At 48.1% G+C, this 25,852-nt stretch overlaps 1 protein-coding gene across 1 annotated transcript in view; it reads right to left on the reverse strand.

Annotated features, from left to right (window-relative positions):
- Nucleotides 1-3,141: 3,141 nt before the first annotated feature.
- Nucleotides 3,142-25,852, reverse strand: part of CAND1 (cullin associated and neddylation dissociated 1) — a 769,151-nt gene continuing 746,440 nt past the window's right edge. Inside the window, exon 15 of the mRNA XM_069629730.1 lies at nt 3,142-3,920. Within this exon, the coding sequence (XP_069485831.1) occupies nt 3,696-3,920 (225 nt within the window). The 3' untranslated portion in view covers nt 3,142-3,695. The remainder of the gene's footprint in view (nt 3,921-25,852) is intronic.

Raw genomic sequence — 25,852 nt, forward strand, 5'->3', positions numbered from 1 at the left:
ATTCCTCTTGAGAAGGACTAGCCCTCTGGCTGAACTCGGATCAGGTTTAAGTCTTGGTGTGCATCTGCTGGAGGTAGGCAGGTTCTGGGGCCCTAAAACAAATTTATTTTGATTCCTTTTTCTTTGGTTCACGTCCATTTCTGCAAATGCTCCCCTGCTGATGCTTTGAGTGGTGGATAACACCACATTGAAAGCCACCCTCCTTGTCCTGAGAAGAGAACGGCACCGATTGCCTACAGGGACCTGGCTCCTACTTGGCTCCTCAGCAAAGACTGAAGAAAATGACAAAATCCTGAAGGAATTGGGGGGGGGAGGAGGGAATCAGAAATGCAAGACAAGCCCATTTAACACCCATGTGTACTTGAAGCATAACTCAACCCTTGTGCAAGTTATAGAATGCTCTCCTCAGTCCAAAGTTTAAAGCACAGAGAGTACCTCTGAACATGACCTGGGGATCACTGCCTTTTAAGAGTGACAGGAATCTAAGGATCACTTCCCCACCGAAGCCTCCCTCCCTGGCAAGAAGCATACAGGAATCATGTCACCCAGCCGGCTTGCCCATGGAAATAACACTATTTGCCTGATATGTGGAGGAATGATTCTAAAAAAACCTTCCCACCTTCTGAGGCACTGTTTCATTGAACACATCACAAAACAGAGGCTCCAGGCTTGATCTGTGCCCAAGCACTCCCAAACAGAATATGTGGGTCAACCACAGAAAAAATCCCTGCTGCAGGACGCCTGAAACCTATTTATTTTTATTTTGGCATTTTGCCAAGCAGCCCAAAGCAAAATGTTTCCCTGGGAGAATACAAAATATGCATTTGCAGGTGTTCAGAAGAAAAAAAAACGTTATCATCCTTACTGTTCATGGCCTGTAAGAATGTCATTGTATTTTCCCTTGTTCCCTCCCTTGCCTTGAAGCGCTTAGAAACACATTGTGTATAGGCGCTATATAAATAAACTATCATATCATACCTGCACAGAGAAAAAGACTGCCAGTAAGGGCAAGGAGCATGTGCAAGAGAGTTTCTGTGCATTTATCGTGCATTATTTTGCTTCACGCTGTAGTCTAGTTCCGTTCCAGAAGACATCTCACTAATATGGAGGTAAGGGGACAGGACGTAGGAGTAATAGAAAAATAATCCCCCCAAAAAGGACCTAAATAGGATGTGTATGCAGAGCCCGATGATACCAAGAGGGTACTACAGGAACTGGTGGTCAGGCCTCTGCAGCTGGAAATACAGATCAAGCGAAGCCCTGAAATGTTGAAGGCAGAAGCATGGTTCTCAAAAAGTTGGTAAGGATGCATATCCCCCTGCCGTAATGGACCATAGGAACTTTATCATCACTAATCTGGAGTCCGTAGTGGATTTTGAACCAAGAGATGCTTTAAGGAACAAGGTGCTTGCATGGCTGAGCCAGAAGACCGGACCGGGCGTTAAGAATGTCTGACCTCAAGGTTATCAAAAGAATTAAAATTGACCAATGCTGCACCCAGAAGGATAAGGACTGTATTTAGGTCGGGTGTGGTAGAAGTAGCTTACCGTCCTATTTGGCCATCTGTGTTGATCTCTACAAAGCACCATCCGACCTGAAATGGGTAATAGATTTTGTCCAATAGTAGGGCGTTACTTGTTCGATTTTTTTACTGAATTATTTTCCTCTTCCTGTCTTTTATGTGTATATGGGATTATTGGAATGTATTTTCCATTGTAGTTGATGTTTTTTTTGTCGCGTTTGTCACGCCTTGATGCCTGCATGCTTTTGGCGCAATATAAACATATAAATACATTTTAAAAAATAGGTAATAGTAGATTCATCCAAGGAGTCGATTGGGGGCTAATGAGGTTGCAATATTGGTGGCTCACTATTTTATGGATTACAAGCTTGCTGGGAAAAGTACTAGAGTATTCACTGCCAGAGTACTGGGTGAAAACTACATTTCATCTAACCTAACAAAGGCTAAATGTTAAAAGGAAACTTAGAATCTACACCCCTCCAGCTTAGACCCTTCTATCAGGCCAGTTTGAAAAAGGTTATGCACTCATACTCGCAAGAAGTCATTACATTAAATCTTAAAATACAGCTGTAGAGGCTTTGGTGTTCCAATTTATTGTGTAACAGAGTATCCAAAATGCTTAAAATATACCCACAGAATAGTTTCTGTGGAAATGTACATTAAGGAGCAAATGGATACAGATTTCATTATAAAAAAGTCCTATTACAATTTAATGACAGTTATACAGCATTACCTTAACCAAGGCTAGATAATTTCATGCTGGGTCCTATTAGGACTACAATGTATATATCCTTTCTCCCCTTGAACGCTGAATTCTGCCTTGCAGATCAGGTTTTGCGAAAGCACATCAAATATCCCCACGTAACCTCAATGTAATATTCAGCACCATGAAATTATGTTTTTTTCTCATTACCAGAACTACATTCACAGACGAGTTTAGTGGGAGAATGTGTGCCAGGTTACAATGTTTGTGCTAAAAAGAGAAAAGAGGTGCATAAGCAATGCTACCAATAAAACAAGCACGCGAAAAAGTGCTATTGCTTTAGTTTAAAAAAAAAAAAAATGACCACGTTAAATACAGCTCTTTTAGTTGACCTCTTAAATACAATCTTTAAATTCAGCCCACATCCTTGAGATTCAGTGAAACAATTTTTTTTAAAAATGTATTTCAAATGGAATAAATCAGAACACCGTATATTTTTTAACTTAACTATATCTAAAGTAGCAGACTGCGTAAAAAGGGCAGAAGACCTGGCAAAAATATATCTCCATGACAAACATGTGGGCTGAAAAGTAATCCTTTCCAAACTTTCTGAACTGTGAAAATAGTATTAAAAACACAGCTTTTCACAAACTTAAACTTATATAAATCACTAAAGGTGCCAAACAGGTGAGAGAAAAATGATCGTTAACTAGAACGGTACTTAAGAGTAGAAACGAATTAAAGCTCTGCCCGTTCCCGGAGCAATGAATCACCAATGTACCTGGAAAAAAACATATTTGCACTTACTCTTAAGAGCTCTACTACGAATGACCTGCACATGCTGTTTTGCTGTCAATATATTTGTAAACTTGCTCATGCAAATAAAGAGCACACACTGATAAATTTGCTAACCCCACACCTTTAAAAATGACATTTATTTATGTCTATTTTTCCATCTCAATCCAAACCTCTGCAATATAATACATCTTACACAGGGTGGATGGACCTGCCAGCTAGAATCCATTTATGTAGCTCACATGGAGAAGAATTTGAAGCTATACAAAACAACTCCCGTTTGGATGAACAGCAAGGAAGAGAAACTGTTGTATAAAAGAAAGTTCATGGCCACAAAACTGAACATGCTTAATCCTCAACCTCGGTGGGCGAATGGATGTTGGAATTCGTGTCCATACATCGTGCGATTCAAACACGTGTTTCCAGGTTTAAACTGGTCCCGTCCACTGCAACTGAAGTGGCTTGCAACCTTTAGTTTAAGGAAACAATTACTGAATAAATGCTATGAAAGCAACAATGGAACAAAGCCAAACTGTCTCTGTAAAGGTACATAAAGGGGAACGTTGTCAAGCATAGACATCTCATTTGCGCGCTTTCCTCATTTTCACTCAATCTGTCATTTCAGTGCATTATGCGATTTGATTTAATTGTATGGTCCCTGTTTAGATGCAACATTTAGGTTGTGTCCATTGACTCCAGGGTAGCGGATGAGGAATCTTTCTGGATGCTTTCAAATATAGCTGCCAGTTCTGGGTTTGAGCTAATTTGTGACTGGAATTCACTCATGAGGGGACTCTTCTCAGCCTCGGGAATGGTTAGTAGCGCAGCCACTGCCCTCATAGCAGATCGCTTCAGTTCATCCTGCTTCTCAAATTCTTGTTTCACAGAATTTGCCTTTACCTGTAATTATAAAAGAAATCAATTTTCATAAATAGGATTTGCACGACTGAAACATGGTGGGTTGGGAGATGGGCTTATCTTTGTATCTAACCTGCACCATAGAAAACAAGAGCTACCAAGATTAGATTGGATGCAGGCATTACTACCAAGGAGTTTGATATTAGTCTAATTTGCTCAAGATAAAGCATCAGCAATGGAGTGGATTTAACAAAAACCTTGTGCATGGCGACTGTTGTACTCCTAGTCCCCACTGCCCAGTCTCTGTTTCCTGCACAATAAAATGACCTCAATATTTAAGCGAACCGCACTCGTGTGACTCAAAATGCACATTTCAAAGCTCTGACACATGCATGCATGGCCCACACCGTCCTGCCCCACTACTCGCTCTGTCTTTCAATCCAAGGAATACTTTTCACTGTCGGTGGAGGGAGCAGGGTAAAATACATAAACAGTCACAGTGTGAGAGAACAAGCATGTTTAAAGTTACATACATAAACGGAATCCTTACAGGAACCACTGAATCAAAAAAGTCCATGTTGTTTGGGTTAGCCATCAAAAGCCAGCTTGAAGAGAAACCGTGCAGATGAAATGCGTAAAAGCAGGAACAAGACTAAAATAGCCTTCAAACATCCAGGGGTCAAGAAATGGTGGCAATTGCAAAGTTAGAGTCAGATTCAATTTTTTAACTAGCAGGTTGACAGTAAGCAAATTACTTCCAAGACCCGAGTAGGAAGGAAGCTGCACTGGAAAAGGTTATCTGCCCTTCCCACCATAACTACAAATGCACATTTCCAAATCTTAGCTGTCAGAATAGCTTTGGGAGGGGGTGGGGAGAGGACGGGCGTAGGTTCACACTAGGGCAGTGGTCTTCAAACTTTTTTGGCCTGGGACCACCCTGAGCAAAATTTGGGCAGGCTGGGCCCCCCCAAAAGTGCCAGATGGACAGTATGTAGAAATGGCTATGTCCTTTTGTATACCGTCACCGCACCCTACTCCCAGTGGACCCTAGGCTCTCCCCAACCTGCTCTCACCACTATCCCAGTGCTCCCGTCCATCCTGCTCCCACCAAAGTCCCATAACACAAGCATACACGCATCCATACACATTTAAATAAAAAATAAATCACCATAACGTACCTTCTGCAGGGGCCTACACGTGGTTGCTAAAATGCCCGGCTCCAGGTTGCTCTGCCCGTATGTGCGAGGAGGCGCAGGAGCACCCCCTCATACTTACATACATGCAGTGCCCCAGCCAGCATTTCCAATGAGCTATGCAAGGCTGGCGAAGCAAAACGCCCCCAGAGTTGCATGGCTCAGTGATAATGTGCGGCTGGGGAACTGAACTATCAAAGTCAAACAGTATTTCCCTTTGACAGTTCAGCCAGCCCAAGAGCACCCCCTCAGCTGAAAAAAGCAGCTGAGGGAGTGCTCAGTGTTTCACTGGGTTGGCTCCTCAGCTCCTCCATAATGGGCGAGGGGGCCAGTCGGTGGACGCCCCCTCACACATTATGGATGAGCCAGCAGGCTTGGACTGGCCTATAGTGTAGGCCTGTCAAAATGGGCCACTTTTTTGGCCAATGTGGGCCAGTTTGAGGAGTTACTTCACTATGCAGCTAGTAGTATTGACCACTGTTGCTGAATAAATATACTTGAAATATCTCAATCTGTTTACATTTGAACAAGAAATATGTATATGGGATACATTACTCACCGTAATCGTATTTCTGATGCTTGTATCTGCTTAGATTCACATGCTGTGCATAGGCCGACATCTAGTGGAAGCTCCGGAGTATTACAGTTTGTTTTTTGAAACTCGAAAATGGGCGTCGACACAGGGCGTGCCAGTAATACTATCTCTAGTGTGACGTCCACTGTACCCAAGATCCATCACGTGTCTAGGATCCTCGGATTGTATTTTTTCTGACATGAGGTAGCATGAGGAGTAGCTTGAGTACAGATAATCCAAGCAGATAGACAGAAAGTAAGACTACAAGCGATCATGCGCCTTCTCTGAGGGGAGGAAGGATGGGTCGGATGTGAATCTAAGCAGATATAAGCATCAGAAATACGATTACGGTGAGTAATGTATCCCTTCTGAGGCTTGTGGAATCTGCTTAGATAACATGCTGTGCATAGATTAGCGAGCAGTACCTGAAGGAGGTGGGATGTGAGAAGGGTCATGAGCAAATAAGTGTCTTAGAACCGCTTGTCCCACTTGTGTATCTGCCTTGGAATGGGTGTCAATGCAGTAGTGCTGAGTAAAAGTGTGAATAGAGCGCCAAGTAGCTGCTTTGCAAATGGTGTCAAGGGGTACATTTGCAATGAAAGCCAGAGTGGCCCCAATGCCTCTAGTAGAGTGGGCTCTTGGCATGAAAAGCAGAGTTCTTTCAGAGAGTGAGTAACACAGCTGGATACAGTTAATAATCCACTTCCAGATGGCACCTTTAGAGACGCAATCCCCCTCTCTGCCTGTAGCTACGGAGACAAACAGGTGATCTGTTTTTCTTAGCGGTCTGGTTTTATTTATATAGTAGAGGACCGCCCTACGCACATCTAGGGTGTGTAGTCTCACCTCAGCCGAGCTTTGCGGGTCCTGGAAGAAAGCCTGAAGCTCGATGGACTGGTTTACATGGAATTTTGATATAAATTTATGTGAGAACCTAGGGTGTGTGCGTAAAACCAGTTTGTCTTTATGGACAGTAAAGAAGGGATCCTGCACCGACAGAGCCTGAATTTCACTGACCCTTCTTATAGAAGTAATAGCTACTAAGAAGGCCGTTTTATAAGTCAGGTGTTTGAGACTGCTTTTATGCATGGGTTCGAAAGGGGGGCCCATGAGCTTGGCTAGCACCACATTAAGGTCCCACCCTGGTGGTGGGTTTGAAATAGGAGGGTGAAGTCTCTTTACTCCTTCCATGAAGGCTTTAACTACTGGTACTTTCCACCACGAAACCTTGCTATGGGAAGTGGTGTAAGCCGACAGGGCTGCCAGGTGTACTTTCAGTGAGTTAAAAACCAATCCTGCATCTAGCAGGTGGAGCATGTATGTAACAATAGTGGAAGGAGTGCAATCAGCCGGGTTGATTGATCTACTCTGGCACCAGATAACGAACCTCTTCCACTTGTCAAAGTAACAGTGCCTTGTGTTTGGTTCCCTAGATTCCTTTAGGATGTCCATACACCTCTGTGGCAAATTGAGATGTCCAAACTCTATGACCTCAGGAGCCATGCTGCCAGGTTCATTGAGTTGGGTTGCTCGTGCACTGTTTGACCTTGGTGCTGGGACAGTAGGTTGTACCAGGCTGTAAGTTTTATGGGCTCGCACACCGCCATCCTGCGTAGGTGTGGGAACCACGTTGTCTTGCCCACATGGGAGCAACTAGGACGAGCGTCATCGACTCTCTGTTCATCTTGTTCACCACTTTCTTGATGAGGAGTTGGTGGAAAAAGCGTACGCAAACATCCCTGACCAGTTCATCCACAGGGCGTTCCCCTGGGAGTCTGGTTGGGGGAACCTGGATGCAAATCCTGGGCATTGTCTGTTTTCGCTTGTGGCGAATAAGTCTATAGTGGGGAAACCCCACTGAGAGAAGATATTTTCTACGACCTTTCTGTGTAGAACCCATTCGTGTTCCTCTGGGAGGGAGTCTCTGCTCAGAGCATCCGCTAGGAAATTGAGCTCCGCTGGAACATGTTGTGATGACAGGAAGATGTTCCGTCTGAGTGCCCATAACCAGATTTTCTGGGCAAGCTTGGACAGATTTGGCGAGCGAGTCCCTCCTTGCTTGTTCAGGTAGAACATGGCTGTTGTGCTGTCCGTCCGGATTTGCACTGACAGGTTTAGTAGGTGGGGCTCGAACGCCTGAAGCGCTCTGAATACTGCCAGAAGCTCTAGCAGGTTGATGTGGTTCTTGGCCACTGAGTGAGACCAGAGACCCTGAGCTGTGTGGTGGAGATGGTGAGCTCCCCACCCCGTCAGGCATGCATCTGTAGTGACTACTGCCTGTACTTCGGGATCGTAAAAGGGTTTCTCCTGTGCGAGATTCTCTCTTGTCCACCAGTGAAGGCTTTGTACCAGTGTTGGCGAAACGACCACTAGATCATCCCACTGACTACTTGCCTGAGACCACTGTTTCGCCAACCATTCCTGCATGGGACGCATGCGCAGGCGCGCGTGGGGGACCAGGTAAATACATGACGCCATCATGCCCAGTAAACGCATTGCTTTGCGTACCGTTATTTTGTGACCGGACTGATATTGCGGAATTTGCAGTAGTATATTCCGAATTCTTTCTTCTGAAGGAAAGGTCAACCCCTCTTGGGTATCTAGGATTGCTCCTAGGAATTGTTTTGAAGTGCTTGGCACTAGGCTTGACTTTTTCTCGTTGATTGAGAGGCCTAACTCGTGGAGAAGGTCGATAGTCCTTTGAATGTTTGTCCTGCAAATTCCTGGGGCTTCCCCCGTTATGAGCCAGTCGTCCAGATAAGGGTACACTAGGATTGCCTCCCTGCGTAGGTGTGCAGCTGCCACCGCCAGTACCTTGGTGAATACCCTTGGTGCTGAAGCTATCCCGAAGGGCAGTACCTTGAATTGGTAGTGTTGACTGTCCACCTTGAAGCGCAAATACTTTGTGCGCTGGGAACATGGAAATATGAAAATAAGCATCTTTCATATCTAAGGTTGCCATGTAATCCCCCTTTTTTAGGAGGGGGATTACCTCTTGTAGCGTGGTCATATGAAATATTTGGGGCTTGACATACTTGTTGGCAGGCCGCAAGTCCAATACTGGGCGCATTGTCAAATCTTTCTTTGGCACAAGGAAGTAAGTTGAATAAATACCCTTGTTTACCTCGGTGTCCTGGGACGAGTTCTATCGCGTCCTTTTCTAGCAGAATGGCGATCTCCTCGAAGAGAATCTTTTGATGTTCTAAAGAGTGTACTCTGTCGTGGAGGATAGTTCTGGGGACGCTGCAGTAATTCTATACAATATCCTGTGGATACTGTTGACAGCACCCATCTGTCTGATGTGATCCCTTACCAAGCCTGGGTGAAGTTGGAAATGTGTCCCCCTACTGGGGTTGCGTGAGAAGGGACCCTGAACTGAGCGTCACTGCTTTGGTGGAGGCGTGCCGCCTCCCTTGTTGGGGCTGCCTCTGCCTTTACCACGACCTCTCCTATTACCCCTGCCGTAACCCTGGGTAGACTGTTGGTTGTTGTTCCACTGTGTACCCTGCCCCTGGGAATAGTTAGATCCCCTCTGGGAATTTTGGCCGCGTGGGAGACGAAAATTACTATTCCCTCTCTGGTTAGGGGGTTTATTGGTTAACTGGCCAAGGGACTTGAGTGTTTCGTATTCGTCCTTGGCATTCTTCAGTGCGTCTTCGACCGCCTTACCAAACAGATCGGTTTCCACCGGTTTGTCCAACATTGATGCCTGGGTTTCTGCCTTAAAACCAGACTGCCGTAACCACGCATGTCTTTTGATAACAGTGCCTTCCGCTATCAATCTGCCTGCGTTGTCCGCGGCGTCGAAGGTTGCTTTCAAAATGCAACCAGACACAGCTCTACCCTCTGCGGAAATCCGAGCTAACTGGCCCTTTAAAGGTTCAGGAGCAGAGGGTATGAGTGCCGCCACTTCTTCCCACTGATGGCAGTTGTAGCTGGCCAACAGGGTGGTGGAGTTTGCAATCCTTGATTGATAGGTGGACGTTGAGGCTACTTTCCTGCCGAAACCGTATAGTTTTTTGCTCTCCTTGTCGGGAGGAGCTTCGGACGATGACAAGGGTGTTCCAGCCCTCTTACGAGTGTTGGTGACAACTAGGGAGTCTGGCTTCAGATGTCCTCTTATATAGAGAGGGTCAGACTGGGCCGCCCTGAAAAGTTTTTCAACCCTGGGATTGACTGCTCTGGTGAGGTTCGGGTTCACCAGGGACGGATCTATTCTCCGCTGAATGGACTTAAGGATAGGGATAGTCTGGGCAACAGGCCTCCTTTCTCCCACTAACTTTTCTGCGTAGTCCCTCTCCTCCTGGACACCGTGGGTGTCAATGTGGAAATGTTCTGCTGCGTGTGCGAGAACCTCGTTTAGGAGGGGTTGGTTATCGACCGGGGAGTCGGTAACCGGGGCTTCGTTCTCTACCGGGGAATCTACTCTGTATGTTTCCGGGTCCTCCTCTTCCTGGTCCTCATCATCCCCATAGTAGCCTGTCCCGGTTTGCTCTTCTACCATGCCAAATTCTTGGTCCTCACCAAAGGAAGCCTCTCCTTGATACAGTGAGTATGGTCTTGAGTATGGTCTTGAGTATGGTAGTACCTCGAAGGGGTCGGACCTCATCGGTGTTTCAAATCGGGGCTTTTTACTCGGGGGGATAGGATCATTAGAGCCTGAGGGTGTCGCCCCTTGTGGATCATACGAGAGGAAATGTTCTGGCTTTTTATCATAAAAATCAGCCAAAGAAGACAGACATTCTTGACATGACCCTATCTATGTCTTCACTGGACCATTTTTTGGAACTGGGAATGACTCTCTCAGCAAGTCTATGGGATTTATCTTGAGTAGCTTTGCTGGTTTTAGACATATCAGCAGACCTGGTTTTGTCTGTCTGTTTAGGGGGAGTGGTGTGTTTCACAGGTGTGGAAGAGTGCAAAGGTTGTTTCTTCTGCTGTTCCCCCTTCCCCCCTCCCAGTGAGTGGAAAAATGTTTTCCCTGCCCTTTAGTGGCTCCGGAGGTTTTCGACGCCTGGTGTCGAGGATCGGGGGTGGTGTCCCTGTCCTTCGAGCGTGGGGCCTCGCTGATTTTGACTGCAGGCTCCGCCTCCTGGAGCGCGGCCTGGGGGTGGAAGTCGTCTTCGTCTTCCGACGATCGAACTTCTGTTAGCCTAGGGAGCGAGGCACTCTTGGCAAGAGTGGATGATTGCCTGGAGTCATGCGGCGATCTTGATCGAGAGCGCCCAGAGGACACCGAATCGGACCGTTCTGTTTGTGCCTCTTTCCGAGAACTCGACGTCGTCGAGTCTCGGTTGGACTTAGTGTGTTTAGTGTGTGTAGTATGTGAAGCGCTTGTGTCGCCGGGGGTCTTCCCCATAGCCTTCCTGCCGGACGACCTTCCAAGGTCGGGGACCTGCACTCGGCTGTCTTTCGACGCCGTAATGCCCTCGTCGTCCGAAAGTACGGTGTCGCTGCCGTCGCTAAAGGCGCCCTCCGCTGCCATGGCTGCCTGCCTGTCGTGGTGGGCCCAACGCTTCGTCGAACGGTCCTTAAGTGTCTTAGGTTTAAACCTACTACACGCTCTGCAGTTCGCTTCGGGGTGGTCCCGCGGCAAGCAGAGATTGCACGTGGCGTGCCTGTCGACCCAAGGGTATTTGCGATTGCACTTGGGGCAGAATTGTAAAGGGGTACCCTTCATACGCACCTTGAGGCAGCGGGCTGTTAAGTGTAGGAAATGTATAAGGTGTACCTATATACCAAGAGTGTAGAGTATGTACAACCCCCCACTCTCCCTACTTGCAGGGCCAAGGCCAGCGCCCTTCCAAGGCCCGGGCCGAGGCCAGAGGCCTTCCGAGGCCCAAATCCGTCGTGCAGCAGCCGACGGTCGATTTCTTCTCCAGCCGGCGTCGAGTGTCGAAGTTCGACGTTGGGGTGGGGAAGGATGTCAACAGATTATTTTAAATTTTTAGCAAAAGTATGGCTAAGGCCAGGGGACTCCGCAAAATGCTTCCGACCAGTATGGCGGAAAAAAACAATCTGAGGATCCTAGACGCGTGAGGGATCTTGGGTACAGTGGACGTCACACTAGGGATAGTATTACTGGCACGCCCTGTGTCGACGCCCATTTTCGAGTTTCGAAAAAAAAAAAACCTAATACTCTGCAGCTTCCACTAGATGTCGGCCTATGCACAGCATGTGATCTAAGCAGATTCCACAAGCCTCAGAAATATATATATTTTTTACATTTCCTGCTGGGCACTCGCACGCCCCCCGGGATGCGACTGTGCACCCCTCGGGGGGCGCGCCCGACCGTTTGAAGACCTCTGCACTAGGGTGACCCGACCTTCACTTTAACATGTCTTATTTCTTCCATTACTGGCTAGAAAAGCGATCCAATAGTAAATCAGCAGTGATGAGGAAAGGGTCATGATGCAGGCACTGAGACGATTGCCCAAGGGAGCAGGACTGTAGACAATCTTAGCTTGGGAGGGCAGAGATCTACCTGGCATTCCCAGGTGCATGAACCCAAAACCCAACATCATGGCTCTGGTTTTAGAAAGGTTGCCCCGCTCAGGGTGAGCGAATAGGAGGGAGTGACTGGGAACGACAACCCTTTGACTGGCTCGAACCTACAGCCCCCGAGAGCCACAAGGGGTGTCCATGGTCCGCTTTCCGGCGGAGGTGGGTATGGGATTTAGAGACCCCCGCCCCACGTTACTCTTCCTGACCAAGTTCCACGTCTGGTAAAGGGAGCCTTTGAGGACGTGGAGGGGCTGAAAAATTACATTTGCCATTGGTTTAGGGGAGTGTGGGGGTGTTTTTCAGTAATTAGATCTGACTTGGTTCATTGTACTTGTGGCCCCCTGGAACATCCGAAATTGGACTACATCAAGCTCCAACTGACTTCGTGGTGCATGGTGGAGGGTATTCCAATTATAGACCTGCGGACTGACCCCTCTATGGGGGTAAGGATTCTAGTCCGTTGAACAATTATTTTATCAGAACCAGCTCTATGCTCTTCCCCATCAAACTTTCCAAATCCCAGTGTTCTTCTGGTTCCAGCAATGGGAGTGAGGAACTACGATGGTAAATAAAGGAGGTTGTTGGGGAAGACTCACCCTCATCGTTGGATCTGGTGGATTGATGGTTTGGCCCAGCTAAGGGGGTTGCCACTGGGAAATTAAAGATCTTCTCCTGGAACATCTGAGGACTTAAGCACCATATAGTGGATTTAGCTTGGAGTGAGTTTGTGGGAACCCACCAGTTAATCCTATTCCAGGAAACCTGGACCCTTGACCCGATTGCTCCACAGGGGTATGTGTCATACATGGTCCCTGCTACTAGGGGCCTCAAGGGGAAACCACTGGGGCGGGGGGGAGGGGATTAGTTATTTTGATAGATATTAATCTGGCGTGTGAGTTTGTAATGATCGCTACAGGGAACACTGATTTACAGGTCTTCTGGGTATCCACCTCATTGGGCATCATGTTCTTGCTGGCTAAGTTATACAATAGACCCAACGTGGGTGCTAACCTGGACTCAGTGTTGACCCTGCAGGAATTGTGTGGGTCTGACCACCCATCCATCATGGCGAGCCAATTTTTATTGTTCGCTGGAGATTTCTCCAGATGGAACCACTAACCATGTTGGAAGATACCTGGGAGGACCAGGACTCTGCCTGGTCTATCCCTCCCTTTAGGACTAGCCCCATTAGGAGAGTGCACAAGGTTGCGGTGGAGACAGCTTGTATTATTGCAAATTTGCAATTAAGAGCTTGTAACGGTAGACTTCCTGTGATCTCCCAGCACAATCCACTTTTAGGGGACCCCAGGGCCAGTCCCAAATAGGATTACTTTTTTATTACAGCAAGTAATTGGGCTAGGGTACATGAATTGGTCATAACTGACCTGTGTGTGATAGTGACCATAGGCCTCTTTCACTTTCTTGTAAAATTGAGTTGGGTGGGTCTGGAGGGGGGGGGGGGGGGGGGGGGTCCTTGCTATGCCTTCTTGTCCCATTATGGGGAAGGGCCACTCAAAGTCTGTGAAATGGGAAACCTGGGTGGTGAGAGGTTCGAAGCAGAAACTGAATGCAGCGATTGGGGCGAACATGTTATTGCCGACAGGAGTACCTCAGAAGGGCTGGTGGTTGCAGAATTTGTAAGGATGAGCAACATCCTAAAGCCCTTATTAACCGTTCTGCGGGGTAAGATTAAGAAACACTTGTTCTGGAATAATCCGTGGTATGACGCAGAGTTCTCTCAAGCTAAGAAGGACATAGTGTGCTTTGCCAAAACCCCAGGTTTGCACGATAAATGTGTTCTAAGGGATTTGAGATTGAAATATAAACAGCTTCTGGCTACAAAGCACTGGATAGACGCTTTGGTGTCATGGGAGGCCCCGACTGCAGCTATGGTGGCCAGGGATATGGTGACATTTAGGAAATTGCAATCCCCTCTAGGGCTCAGCAGTGGACGGGACCTGGATTGTGTTATTTCGGGGAATGAATGGGAAGCCCATTTCACTGAAATAGACTCCGATAGGGAGGGGGAGGAGTCCCGGGAGGGATGGTGCCAGTGTGATCAGCCAGAGGGGGCGTTGGTTATCCTGGAGTTTGAGGAAGCATTACTCTCCCAGAGATTGGGTAAGGCCCCGGGGCAGGACCTGATCCCCAATTGACTTTTTCCATGATGCGCTGGCAGTTTGGAACCAGATGTTGACGCAAATCTTTAATGCAGCTACCAGGTCCGATTTGGTACCCCCCACCCCCTGGTCTGAGGCTACAATTGTCCTAATCTATAAAAAGGGAGGCAAAGAGCGTCCTGAGAACTACCGCCCGATCTCCCTAGTGGACAGCGTGGGTAAAACATTTGGAAAGGTTCTTCAAATTAAACTTCAAAAGTGGGCAGACGAGACAGAAGTCATCTCTAATGCACAGGCAGGGTTTAGAGCAGGCAGAGGGACAGTGGATCATTGTTTATTACTGTTCCTGCTCCTAGTAATATACCAAACTGTATATGGCATCTTTATTGACTTAAAGATGGTGTTTGATTCAGTTTCAAGGGGCATATTGTAGCATGTTTTGGAGAAGAGGAATGTCCTCCAGCCCCTACTGGATGCTATTAAGCTTCTTCATGCAAATTTCACCGCAACAGTCAGGTATGGGACGGAAGGTGAACATACAAATGCATTTACTGTTAAGACGGGTTTTTTATTTATCAAAGGAATTGTTGATGCATTAGAACTAGGTATATGATATATTTTATTTATATCGCGCTCGTACACAGGCGACCAGGCGAAGCGAGGGGAAACAGGGGAGAAACAAAAACAGCAATCTTACTAGGTCCAGTGACATTGAGAACGCGCAAGTGCATGGGGAAGGGAAAAAGGGGGAAGTGCAGAGCATAGGAGCTAAACAAAATAAATAGTAAGTAAATAAATAATTAAATAGAGTGTTAGCGGTGGTAGTGCAGCCTGTAAGAGGCAAAGGTGCTAGGTTAGTCAGATAGGGTGTATCTTATAAGTGCAGAAGAAAAGTGGGTGGGAAACTGAGCAACGGACCCCCCTAGATTTGGCACAACGCGATAGCCATGCTTATTCTTCGCCGATGATGCTGCAATCCTTGCTACCACCCTAAAGGGCCTTGCAGCATAATTGGATATATTTGTGAAGAACTGTGATACCCTTGGCCTGGCGGTTAATGTCTCAAAGCAAAGGTAATGGGAATTAAACCACTGTTTACTAAGTCACAAAAATTGAGCGTTTTGGTTAATGGCCAAGTTCTAGAACAGGTCAAACAATTTGATTATCTAGGGATAAAGTTTAACGATCTGGACAGACCAAACGGTAAAAGCTAGGGTCACCTTATCTAAATATGGGGGTGGAATGTCCTTTCAGAGTCGGGGAAGTGGGGCGATTTCTCGGGCTATAAAAATGTTCAGGAGCCAGGCTCTACCTGCCGCAATGTATGGTACAGAGGTTTGGGGGTATGCTGTCACCAAGGGGCTGTCTGTGACTGAACATGTTTTTAAGAATGTATTGCTGTTACAAAAGAATGCCCCCTATCTGATTCTTTTGAACTTGCAAGCCTGGCCTGTGGCCGATTAAATATCCTTAAAACCTGCTCTATACTGGCTCCGGTTGTGGGCATCTCCTGATCTGTTGCCTTATAGGGAGACAGTAGTGGAATTTCTGAAATTAAATGGGGCTGTAAACTGTGGGTGTGTGCGGCATGTTAAATCCATGTTGTTGAGGTGGAATGCTAGCCAAATGTGATTTTCCCCATTGGAGTGTTGCGCATCCATGAAACTTGCTGTGAAATCACTGGCCATGGCTGCTTCTAAAGAAAAGTTGTAGTCCTTGGCAATTGCACTAAAGAATGGGCCGGACATTTGCTGCATCAACCTGCTGGGTAATTGTTGTAATGTCTATATGAACACCCTTACCCCCGTACAAAGGATCTCTTCATACGTTTTAGACTTGGCTTTTTGCCTGTTGCAAACTATACTCGTTCTTGGGCTCACCTTAATTCTGGGGTTTGTCTGCTCTGTAATTTAGCTGTCAAATCCCTGGTGCATTTTACTTTAATATGCCTGGTTCTATTGCAGTTGCGGAAAAGATATCTACAACCACTCCTGTTACTGGTGCATATAAAAACTACTTCTGAGGCAATGTACTTTTATTTTTTCTCGATGTACTGGAGGTTGGTGTATTTCATAGCTAAGTATGTGCACTTGAGATTGTTGAGTAGTGGGAGCTCTATTAATAAGGGCTGCAAAATGTCGATCCACTTGTGTGCTTTATGATTGTCAAGCTATGTTTAACAACTGAGGCTGTGAGTACACTCTTCCCCTTGAAGCCTTTCCCTATCGGAAAGCATCCTATGAGTGATACAGGATCTTAGGGATTCCTTGAATTTTATGAAGGTTATGTATTTTACAGCTTTTTACGGGCAACCACTAACCATTCTTTTTGTACTTGGCTGCTTTTATGTTTAATTTTTGTGTGTATCGTATTGTGATGTGTGTTTTTTAATGGTCTATCCGAATAAAGCACTTAAGTAGTAAGTAATAAAAGGGTGATTCAAACTCCGTGGTTGAAACCTATGGCTGATATACCTACACAAGATTAGGTCCAAACAGCTTGCAGTACGTAGTGCACTTGGGCCCCAGACACGACCCATCAAAAAATGACATGGATCATAGTGAGAAGTCTCTCACGGCTTCAAGACACCTATTAAACACAGCTGGGTTACACAAAGTGGAAGCCCACACATTGCACCTTTCTTCACTTACTGCATGGTTTCTTTGTACTGCTCTTGCCCTATATGATTTTTAATTGCATTGTTTCATGTTTTGTTTATTTGCATCTTCATAAAATAATAAAAAGATTTTTAAAAAAAAGAAAGCAGAGGTGGACAAGTTGGCCAGAAAGTGCCCAATCGCCTTGAGGAAGGAGAGAAGCCTCTCGGGCATGGGGAACACCTGCTGAATGGCCTTGTCCCATGGCACTCCAAGGAACATTAGATCCTGGGAGGGAGTCAACTGCGACTTCACCCGGTTGAGGGGGAACTTCAGCTGGTGAAGAAGATCTGCCAGTCTTTGGCAGGAGTGCACTGCCACCTCAAGCTAACTGGTCCTCACCATCCAGTTATCCAAACAACGGTATAAGCGATGCCCCCCCAGGCAGAGGAGACACGCTACCACATTCATCAAATTCGTGAAGACACAAGGGGCCGAAAGGCAGTACCTTGTACTGGACGAGGAATGACAAACGTGATTCGCAGAAACCTCTATAGTCTCCATGGGCTTCAGGCTTCCTCTTCATTTCCCTCTACCTTCCTCTGCTCTAGTTAAGTTCCCCAGCCCTTTTACGGCAGATCCTCTCTTTTGCATATGCAAGCGGTGGAGCCATTGCCTCCGTCAGAAAGGGGCTCCGGTTACTACTCCTGCATTTCTGCGGTACCCAAGAAAAAAAAGGCTGGCCTGAGGCTAGTCCTGGACCTGTCATTTCCCAATCTATTTTTACCGCTAGAACGCTTCAAGATGATTACTCCCGCCCACATAGCTGAGTCTATGCACAGGGGACTGGATGTGTTCCCTAGACCAAGGATGTGTACCTTCATGTACCCATCTACCAGCCTCATCAGAGGTTTCTGAGAATCACGTTTGTCGTACCACTTCCAGTACAAGGTGCTGCCTTTCAGCCTGAACTTGGCCCCTTGCGTCTTCACGAAGTTGATGAATGTGGAGGCGGGTCTCCTCTGCCCGGGGGGACGCGGGGGGCATTGATTATACCCTTGTCTGGATAACTGGCTGTGCAACTGCCCGGGCATCCACCAGGCTGGCTTTAAAAGAGGCTTGCCTATGCAGAGGGAGGCCGGGCAGGAACTCCCTGATCTCCTGCTACAGCTTCTGGTTCATCGCAGCTAGGAGGGCGTTGGCGTGCCGCAAATGTTGCCCAGAATTCAGGTAGCATTGCTTGCCAAAAGACTCAAGTGCTTTGTCTTCTTTGGAAAGACAACTGGAGGCGGCACCTGCAGAGGATGACCAAGATGATGGTTTAGAATACAAGGAGGCCGCCGCCGCCACTACTGAAGAGTGTGGTTGGGGTGGGAGACAGGAGGACTGGCACCCCATCCAACAGCCTGAACTTACTCTCCAATTTCTTGTTCATCTGGGTGTTGGCCCTGGGCTTCTCCAAGACCTTTCTTGCCACCTGCAGGACATCCTTCTGGAGCAGAATGCCAGAGCGGCTCGTGGCACGCCTGGCCAAAACTTCTGCTAGCACGCCAGACTCGTTCGTGGGAGGCCTTCTCAGGTTGAGCGACCCCCACCCCGTCAAAGAACTTAGCAAGGCCACCTTACTGAGGCCGGAGGCTGTTCATCCTGGGCGTAGTCGTCCCAGCCTGCCACCCTTTCCAGATGGAGGGGAGTCAGGGTCCTGAGACACCGAAGTCGAAGGCACCCCCCCCCCCCCCGATCCACACCCGAAGGTAGCTGTGGATTCATTGGTTGCTGCGGGGTACAGGAGGAGGAGAAGGACTGTTCTGAAGCACCAGCATGGCCTGAACCAGGGGATTAACAGGCAACAGTACTGGAAGCGACAGAGGAACCAAGGAGGGCCCAGAGGCCTGGTCGGCACGACCTGTGGAATCACTACCCTTGAGGAGACCCATCCTCTGCAGAAGGCGCATGAGAAAGAAGAATCGCTCGAAGAAGCGGTCTTAGCAAGCCACCGGAGCACGAGGGGCACAGTCCTCCGCAGCACTGGGCCTCCTATCCCGATCAAAGCACCTGGGGCGTGTAACGGTAAGGCTGCGAGGGGTAGATGTAACCCTGCAGAGACCCCTCACCTGCACCCTAAAGTCAGCTAAGGGAAGGGTACTGGAACCTTCTTACATGGGCCACTGTGGGCGAAGGACCAGGTAGACCTGAATCCAAGATGGCCACCGGCCTAGCAGGCTCTGCCACGTGCTGGTCTGCCATTTTGGAGCCTAGCGCCACACCCTGAGCGGAAGAGCACGAAGGCCCCGTGGCACATTCTGGCTCAGCCATGGAAGGGCACTCCATGGCCCTGGAACCTGAATCAGAAGCGACCTGAGAGATGGCTCCGGGAGGCTCAGAGCCCTCGGCTTGCAGGCCGGTAGTCGAATTGCCCTGCGAAGCGACCTCAGGTGACTGGTAGGCTGGGTGTCCTCAGCTACAGAGTTGGTAGTCGCGTTGGATCGTGCTAAGGACTGACTCTTGGAAGTAGAACACGACGATCCCTTGCGCGCACCCTCCACCCCTGGGACTGAAGAGGACGAACTTGATCGACCCTCCGTGGCCTGCCCAGAGCAGCTCCTGAGACACGCCGCTTGGGAGCCGGTAGCCTTGCCGGCCACGGGTCTGCCAGAACCAGAATCCAAGATACCCTTTCCTGTGGAAATCCCAGAGAAGGAGTCTCCGCACTGAGGATCAGTTCTAAACAAAGCGTCTACCTTGTCTTGACATGGTGTCCTGGAAACAAACTCTAAAATGACCTGGAGAAGGGTGGAATATCACCCTCCAGTGAGAAAGACGATTCTTCAAGGCCGGTGACAGTGTGCTGCAAGCCACGCATGCGTCCCAGCGATCGTCGGGCCCCAGGCACTCAAGACAGAGCGCATGGGGTGCAAGGCCGGCAAAGAGCGATCGCTGGCTACACATCTCTTGAAGCCTCCTGCAGCTGACATGCGTCGAGGGAGGGGAGGCATACAAGGGAGGTGAAGAAGAGGAAAAAAACATCTAAGAACGGGAAGCAAGCGGAAAGTTAAAAAGTCTCCGCGCCTAGCTGCCAGGTCGGACACTGTCCGTGTGGATAATGGGGCTGAGGTGAGGTGGCCACAAGGATGATGAAGTGGGATTGGATGTCCGAGTAAAAAGGATTATTCAGCACCAGCAATAGCAGTTCAATACTTTTCGTAGGCTTATACTTGTCAATAGTCACAGGGCTCTAGCAGTCCATCTTTAACTAGTTGTGAGTTCTTCAGAGTCAGTTTGGAGGGGAATGCAGGTAAGACAGCAGCAGACAAGGTAAAGTTCTAATGGATACTCAGATTATAAGTAGAACTCTTGTTGGTTTGAAAGTTATCAGGGACCATGGAAAGGTACTCCCTATAGGCGCAAAAGCATTAGGCCTTGGCAAACGGTATGGGTGAACACCCACACAACTGAATCAGCACTCCAGTAAAACAGGAACGACAAAATGGCTTGAGGCAAGTACTACCCAGAGTCCCACATTACCTGATGAGTGATGAAGATGCAACTGGATTCTTTCACAGTGCATTAGTGGTGGACCCGGTCTCCTGTTCCTTGGTTGTGGCGACGAAAGGAAGGATTCTGGAAGGGATGTTGCAGCAGCAGTTAAGAGAAAGGACTCTGCACTGAATTCTTCGTACTCTGTCGGTCTCCGGCTTTGGTGCCTTTTCACAAAGTTTACCACCCGGTCCTTCCCCCCTCGATTCTTCAGTCATGCACTCTGGTGAGGGGAGTTTGAGGAGGGGATCCTGTCTCTGGAGGTCCAACTGGAGCTCATCAAATTCTGGGAGGATTCGTTCAAGGGGATGGGAATTAGGGTGCGGTCCGCCCAAATTGGCTGTTTTCAGTCCAGATAGGTCATTGTACGTCAGGGATGGCTCGTTCTGCAGGTCATCTTATGGGTAGTTGGTCCCACCAGCCAAAGGGAAGAAGCCGTCCTCTTCGGAGCTCCTCTGTTGATTCCAAAACAGGGTCAGTACAGCAATGGTCTCTTTGCGGTTACTGGAAGGGGCTGCAGGCGTCTCTGGTCGTATTCTTCTAATCTTCTGTTCCATTGGTCTACTAGCCTTCTGCCTCAGGTTCCTTACCTTTTATTTAGGATTGTACATTCATCCTCTGAAAACTCTCCCTGCAGTTAATAGAAAGGGGCAGTTGGCTGTCTAGTCAGGACAGCCAGCCAGACCGCCCGCGGCCCCCGTGGAACTGGTTCCTTTCAGGTACACCAAAAGACAAAGGATCGCCGAGTTTCAGGATCCTCCCAGGCTTCCTGTCTTTGCAGGCACACTGGGAGCCTTGGCAGGCTACACAAAGGGTTCCCGCCAAAGAACAAACTCCAATCGGGACCGCCCCTTCCCAGGATGGTAGAATTACCAAGAAAGAACAGCCAAAGGAGAAGACAAAAGAAGAAAGAAGCCACCATGTTGGAACCAACAGCGTATGTAGCCGCAGCTGTGAAGTCAGTCTGTGAGCAAAACTAACACATTTGTCGGTAGAACACGTCCACTGCCACCATCTATAACTGTAGGGTTGTTACTGTAGCAGATGGCGTTACAGGATCTGAGAGAAAGGGGATAATAGGTAACTAGTCAGCACTCCACATAGGGTAAGGTGGGCTCATCTCTCAAAAGGAAAAGGTAAGGATACAATTGATCCTTTCAACCTTGAGAACAGTCGTTCCTAAACTAAATAAAAGAATATTAAAAGGAGAGCCAAAAGGGTTTCCATCAACACTGCACATAGTGTGCTGCAAAAGTGAAACACAGAGGTCTTTAAAAAGGTATGAAGGAAAGCATGACTCCATAAAATAAAGTAAAACACAATGAACAGGATCCCCATGATCAGAGCAAGAAACAATAAATGAGGGGAAAAAGGCTCCCCTCATTCAGGAGAACAAAAAAAGGTCCAGAAGTCCAACAAAAAGTGCTGGGGGTCTCAGTAGGAGAGGGGATTAAGCAAGACACGGATACATTTCCTTAACTAACGCCTGTTCTCCAGCATTGGCATCTTATATAGATTAACATGCTGTGACTATTCAGTCAGGATGGGAATCCTTGGTAACAAGAGCAGTTTAAACTTAAACAGAAAAACATCAGTCACTTTTGTACTCTAGTATTGTCACTTTGGGTCATACTGCCCATATCCAATTGGAACAGTTCCATTAGCTCCACCCCATAAGCCATCTTCAGATTTTGGCAAGTGCACGCGAGGTGGGAGGGTCGCATATGAACAGATTATCAGGCAGTATTAAAAAAACAGCAGCGGCAAGCTCCTAGCAGTAACTTAACACCGGAGACCTACAAACCTCACACAGATTATGAAGAAAAGACTGGCCAACACTGGACTCTGCAGCAGAATCCCTGTCCAACAATTAGAACCTGGTAAATGTATGAATCGACCTCCATGTGGATGCCCTGCAAATGTCCCGCAGTGGAATCTCGGAAAGGAAAGCAGTAGTGGCTGCCACCGACTTGGTGGTGTGTGCTTAGGATCTGCCTGGGAGATGCCTGCCAGCTTATCGGTGGCAGAAAGTGATGCATGCAGCCATTCAACTGGAAATGGAAGGCCTCAATAAAGCCTTCCCAGCACCAGAAGACGCAAATGTAAAACAATGGGAGGTTTGCTGGAAGGACTTTGTATGAGTGACTTAACAATTCAGGGCCCGAACCACATCAAAGAATGTAAAGAAAGTTCTGCCAGTGAGGTAGGAGAGACGAAGAATACTGGAAGAATCTCTGGCTCATTGAAGTGAAATGCAGACTGCACCATAGGCATAAACATAGGGCTTGTGCGCAGGATGACTTTAGATCTGTGAAACATCAGGTAAGGTGCCTTGACCGGAAAAGAAAAAATGAATTTCATCCACTCTCCAGGCTGATGTTACAGTCACTAAAAATACGGTCTTCCAGGAGAGATGTGCTGTGCAAGAGCTCGAAGGGTAACCCCATTAGCCTTGATAGGACAATGTTGAGTTCCTAAAAGTTGGGGCTAGTTGTTTTACAGGCGGGAATGCCCTAAAAAGGCCTCAAATCCTTTTACCAACCGGTGAGACCAGAGGGAAGTCGCTAAAGCTGAGCGGGTATACCTGGAGAGGGCAGCCAAGTGTACTTCGATGGAGGGATGTGCCAGTCCTGCTTGCGCCAGAGACAGTAAGGAATAAAATCTGAGGCTGGACGGCCGTGGGTTGGAGTTTTGTACTGCACCAAACCTGAAAATGCCCCCATTTGCTCTGATAGCATGCCAAAGTAGATGAAGCGACAATGTACCAAACTCCAAGAACACAGCAGCAAGGCCGTCCGGATTGAGTGAGGCCGGATCGTGATGGAGCACAGCTCCTGGATGTAAGTGCTGGATGTGGGCACAGCTGGATTGTCGCCGAGGAGAGGTCCAGCAGGCCCGAGTAACTGTTTCAGCCACGAAGGGGCCACTAATAAAGTTTTCTGCAATTGTTGATCACTCACAACAAGGGGGATTAGAGGAGGATACAAAAAGAGGAACTTTCCCCCAAACAATATCCCAAATGCGTCTTATAGGACTGGCGGCATGTGGAAACCGGCTGGCGAAAGGTGTGCCTCTCTTGTTGTAGCGCGCTGCAAAGAGGTCTATCTCTGGGTTGCCCCAGTACCAGAACACCTGGTGGAGTTGATCGCGGTGTAGCTCCTACTGGTGGCAAAAGCTGAGTTCCAGGCTCAGAGAATCCTCTATGGTGTTTTGAATAACCAGAAGGTGGAACGGCCTCAGAAACATGCAGTGTTGCAACGCCCAGTGCCACAGGGACAGCGCCTCTGCGGACAGCGGTGGGGATCTCGTTCCTCCCTGCTTGAGGATATAAAACATTGTGGTGGCGGTGTCAGTATAGGTCCACACCACTTTCCCGGTATGCCACGGGAGGAACGACTTGAGGGACCAGAAAACTGCCCTTTTCTGTAGATCCAGGAGGTTAAAGTGCTGAAATGTTGCCTCCTGTGTCCAGAAGCCCCTGGCATGGAGATCCTGTAAGTGAGATCCCCAGTCCCCCAGAAAAGCATTGGTAGTTACTGTGAATTGAGGAGTGGGCAGCTGAAATGGTGCGTCCTGCACCAGGTGGGTTTCGACTGACTACCACTGAAGATTGCATCTGAACTGGGGTTAAGTATAATGTAATCCTCCCTGGATCTGGAAATTTGCACCCATCGACTGTGTAGATACACTTGCAGGGGGCACATGTGCAGCCTGCAGTGGTTGATCAGTGGAATGTAAGACGACACCATGCTTTGGAGCTGCAGACATGTGTTCGGCAACCTGCTGAGCTGGCATATCTTGTTGAGGGGAGTAGTCACCCGCTCTCGTGATGGTCCCGCTGTGCAGGATAGTGTGTCGATCTGCACCCAGGTACGGCACTTGCTGTGCTGGCACAATACAAGATTACAGTAAATGTATTGAAAACCTGAGGGAGTCTAGACAGTGAATCGTGGATGCTGTGTTCCTCTCTGCCATGTTGTAAGACTAGGCTTGCACTAACCAGTCGTCGAGATATGGGTATACGCGTATCCCTGCTAAGTGCAGATGTGCCACTACCAGAGCAAGGCATTTTGTGAAAACCCTTGGGGCTGATCATAGGCCGAAATGTAGAGCCTTGAATTGATAATGAACGCCTGTCACCACAAACGTAGGTAGCGGCAGTGTGTCAAATAGGAATGTGAAAATATGCTTCCTCCAGATCAAGGGACGTGAGAAAACCTCCTTGCTGCAACAGAGAGGACTTGTTGCAGTGTCACCATACTAAAAGCTTGTGCCTTGAGGAACTCAAGCACCCTTAGATCCCTAGATGGGTCTCCAACCCCCTGATTTTGTTTAGTGACTTTTTCCTTACCAGGAAGGAGAGTAGACTCCTGATGCCAGCTGTGCAGTCAGGACTTTTTACACTGCAACCTTGCATACCGCAGACGGTGAAGCTTTTCCGGCCTGTTCACAGAAGGAATATCTGGAGGTATTGTGACAAATTGGAGCAAATCACCTTGCTGGGCTAGGGATAGCACCCATTTGTTGGATGTGATTTTTGTCCATTTGTCGACGAACTTTGATAGCCTTCCTCCCACTGGGGTGCTGAAGTGGGAGGGAGGTGTTGACGAGTCAGGTTTGCTTAGCTGACTGGTCCATGGGCTGGGAGGAGCCACAGCAGCATGGGTGTGCCACTATACAATTGGGATCTCTCCATGTACCGATCTGTCGGCTGGTACGCTGGGGTCTTATGAGGAGGATTGTGTGAAGGACAATAGTCCTGCGACGTCTTGCCAAACCAGGTTTTCCCATTCAAAAAGGACTGGCATCGCTGTTGTAAAGTGCCTCGAGAACATGCATGCTACATGTCCAGTTTTGATGGAGAGTAGAGTCATCAACCTTTTTCCCCAAAAATGTATACTCCACCAAAGGGCACAACCTTGGCCTGCACTTCCGGAAGAAAGTTGGTTGCTTGAAGCCAGTCCTGCTATCTTAGCACAGGTTCATTACCAAGCGGAGGAAAACCTGTGTCGGCAATGTCAACTGACACCAATGGCATGATCTGACGCTGCCTTTCCTTCATGGAAAGGTCAATAGCCACCTGACATTTGGAGAAACTTTAGCAAAGGACCCAGCTCATGCCATAACTCACGATCGTAGCGAGCAAGGATGGGCATGGCATTAGCCGCCTTGATTGTGGCTGCACTCATTATCACCCGTTTGCCAAATGCACCCAAACGATTACCTTCCGCGTCTGGAGGGACGGGGCACGAGCAAGACTGACTAGCTGACCCTCATGTGTGCCGCCATAGATACAACAGAATCAAGAGTAGGTAGACATGAGCAGAGTCTGGGACCCTGAACTTCTTGTCAAATCTACCCTTTTTGCTTGTGTCGTGGCAGGGTGTGCCATGGTGACTAGGCTGTAAACCCAGTTATCTTCCAGGCGGGGGATGGCCATAATGGCTTT

This window comes from Ambystoma mexicanum, chromosome 12 (assembly GCF_040938575.1).
Source record: "Ambystoma mexicanum isolate Mex_15411 chromosome 12, UKY_AmexF1_1, whole genome shotgun sequence".
Taxonomy (NCBI): Eukaryota; Metazoa; Chordata; class Amphibia; order Caudata; family Ambystomatidae; genus Ambystoma; species Ambystoma mexicanum.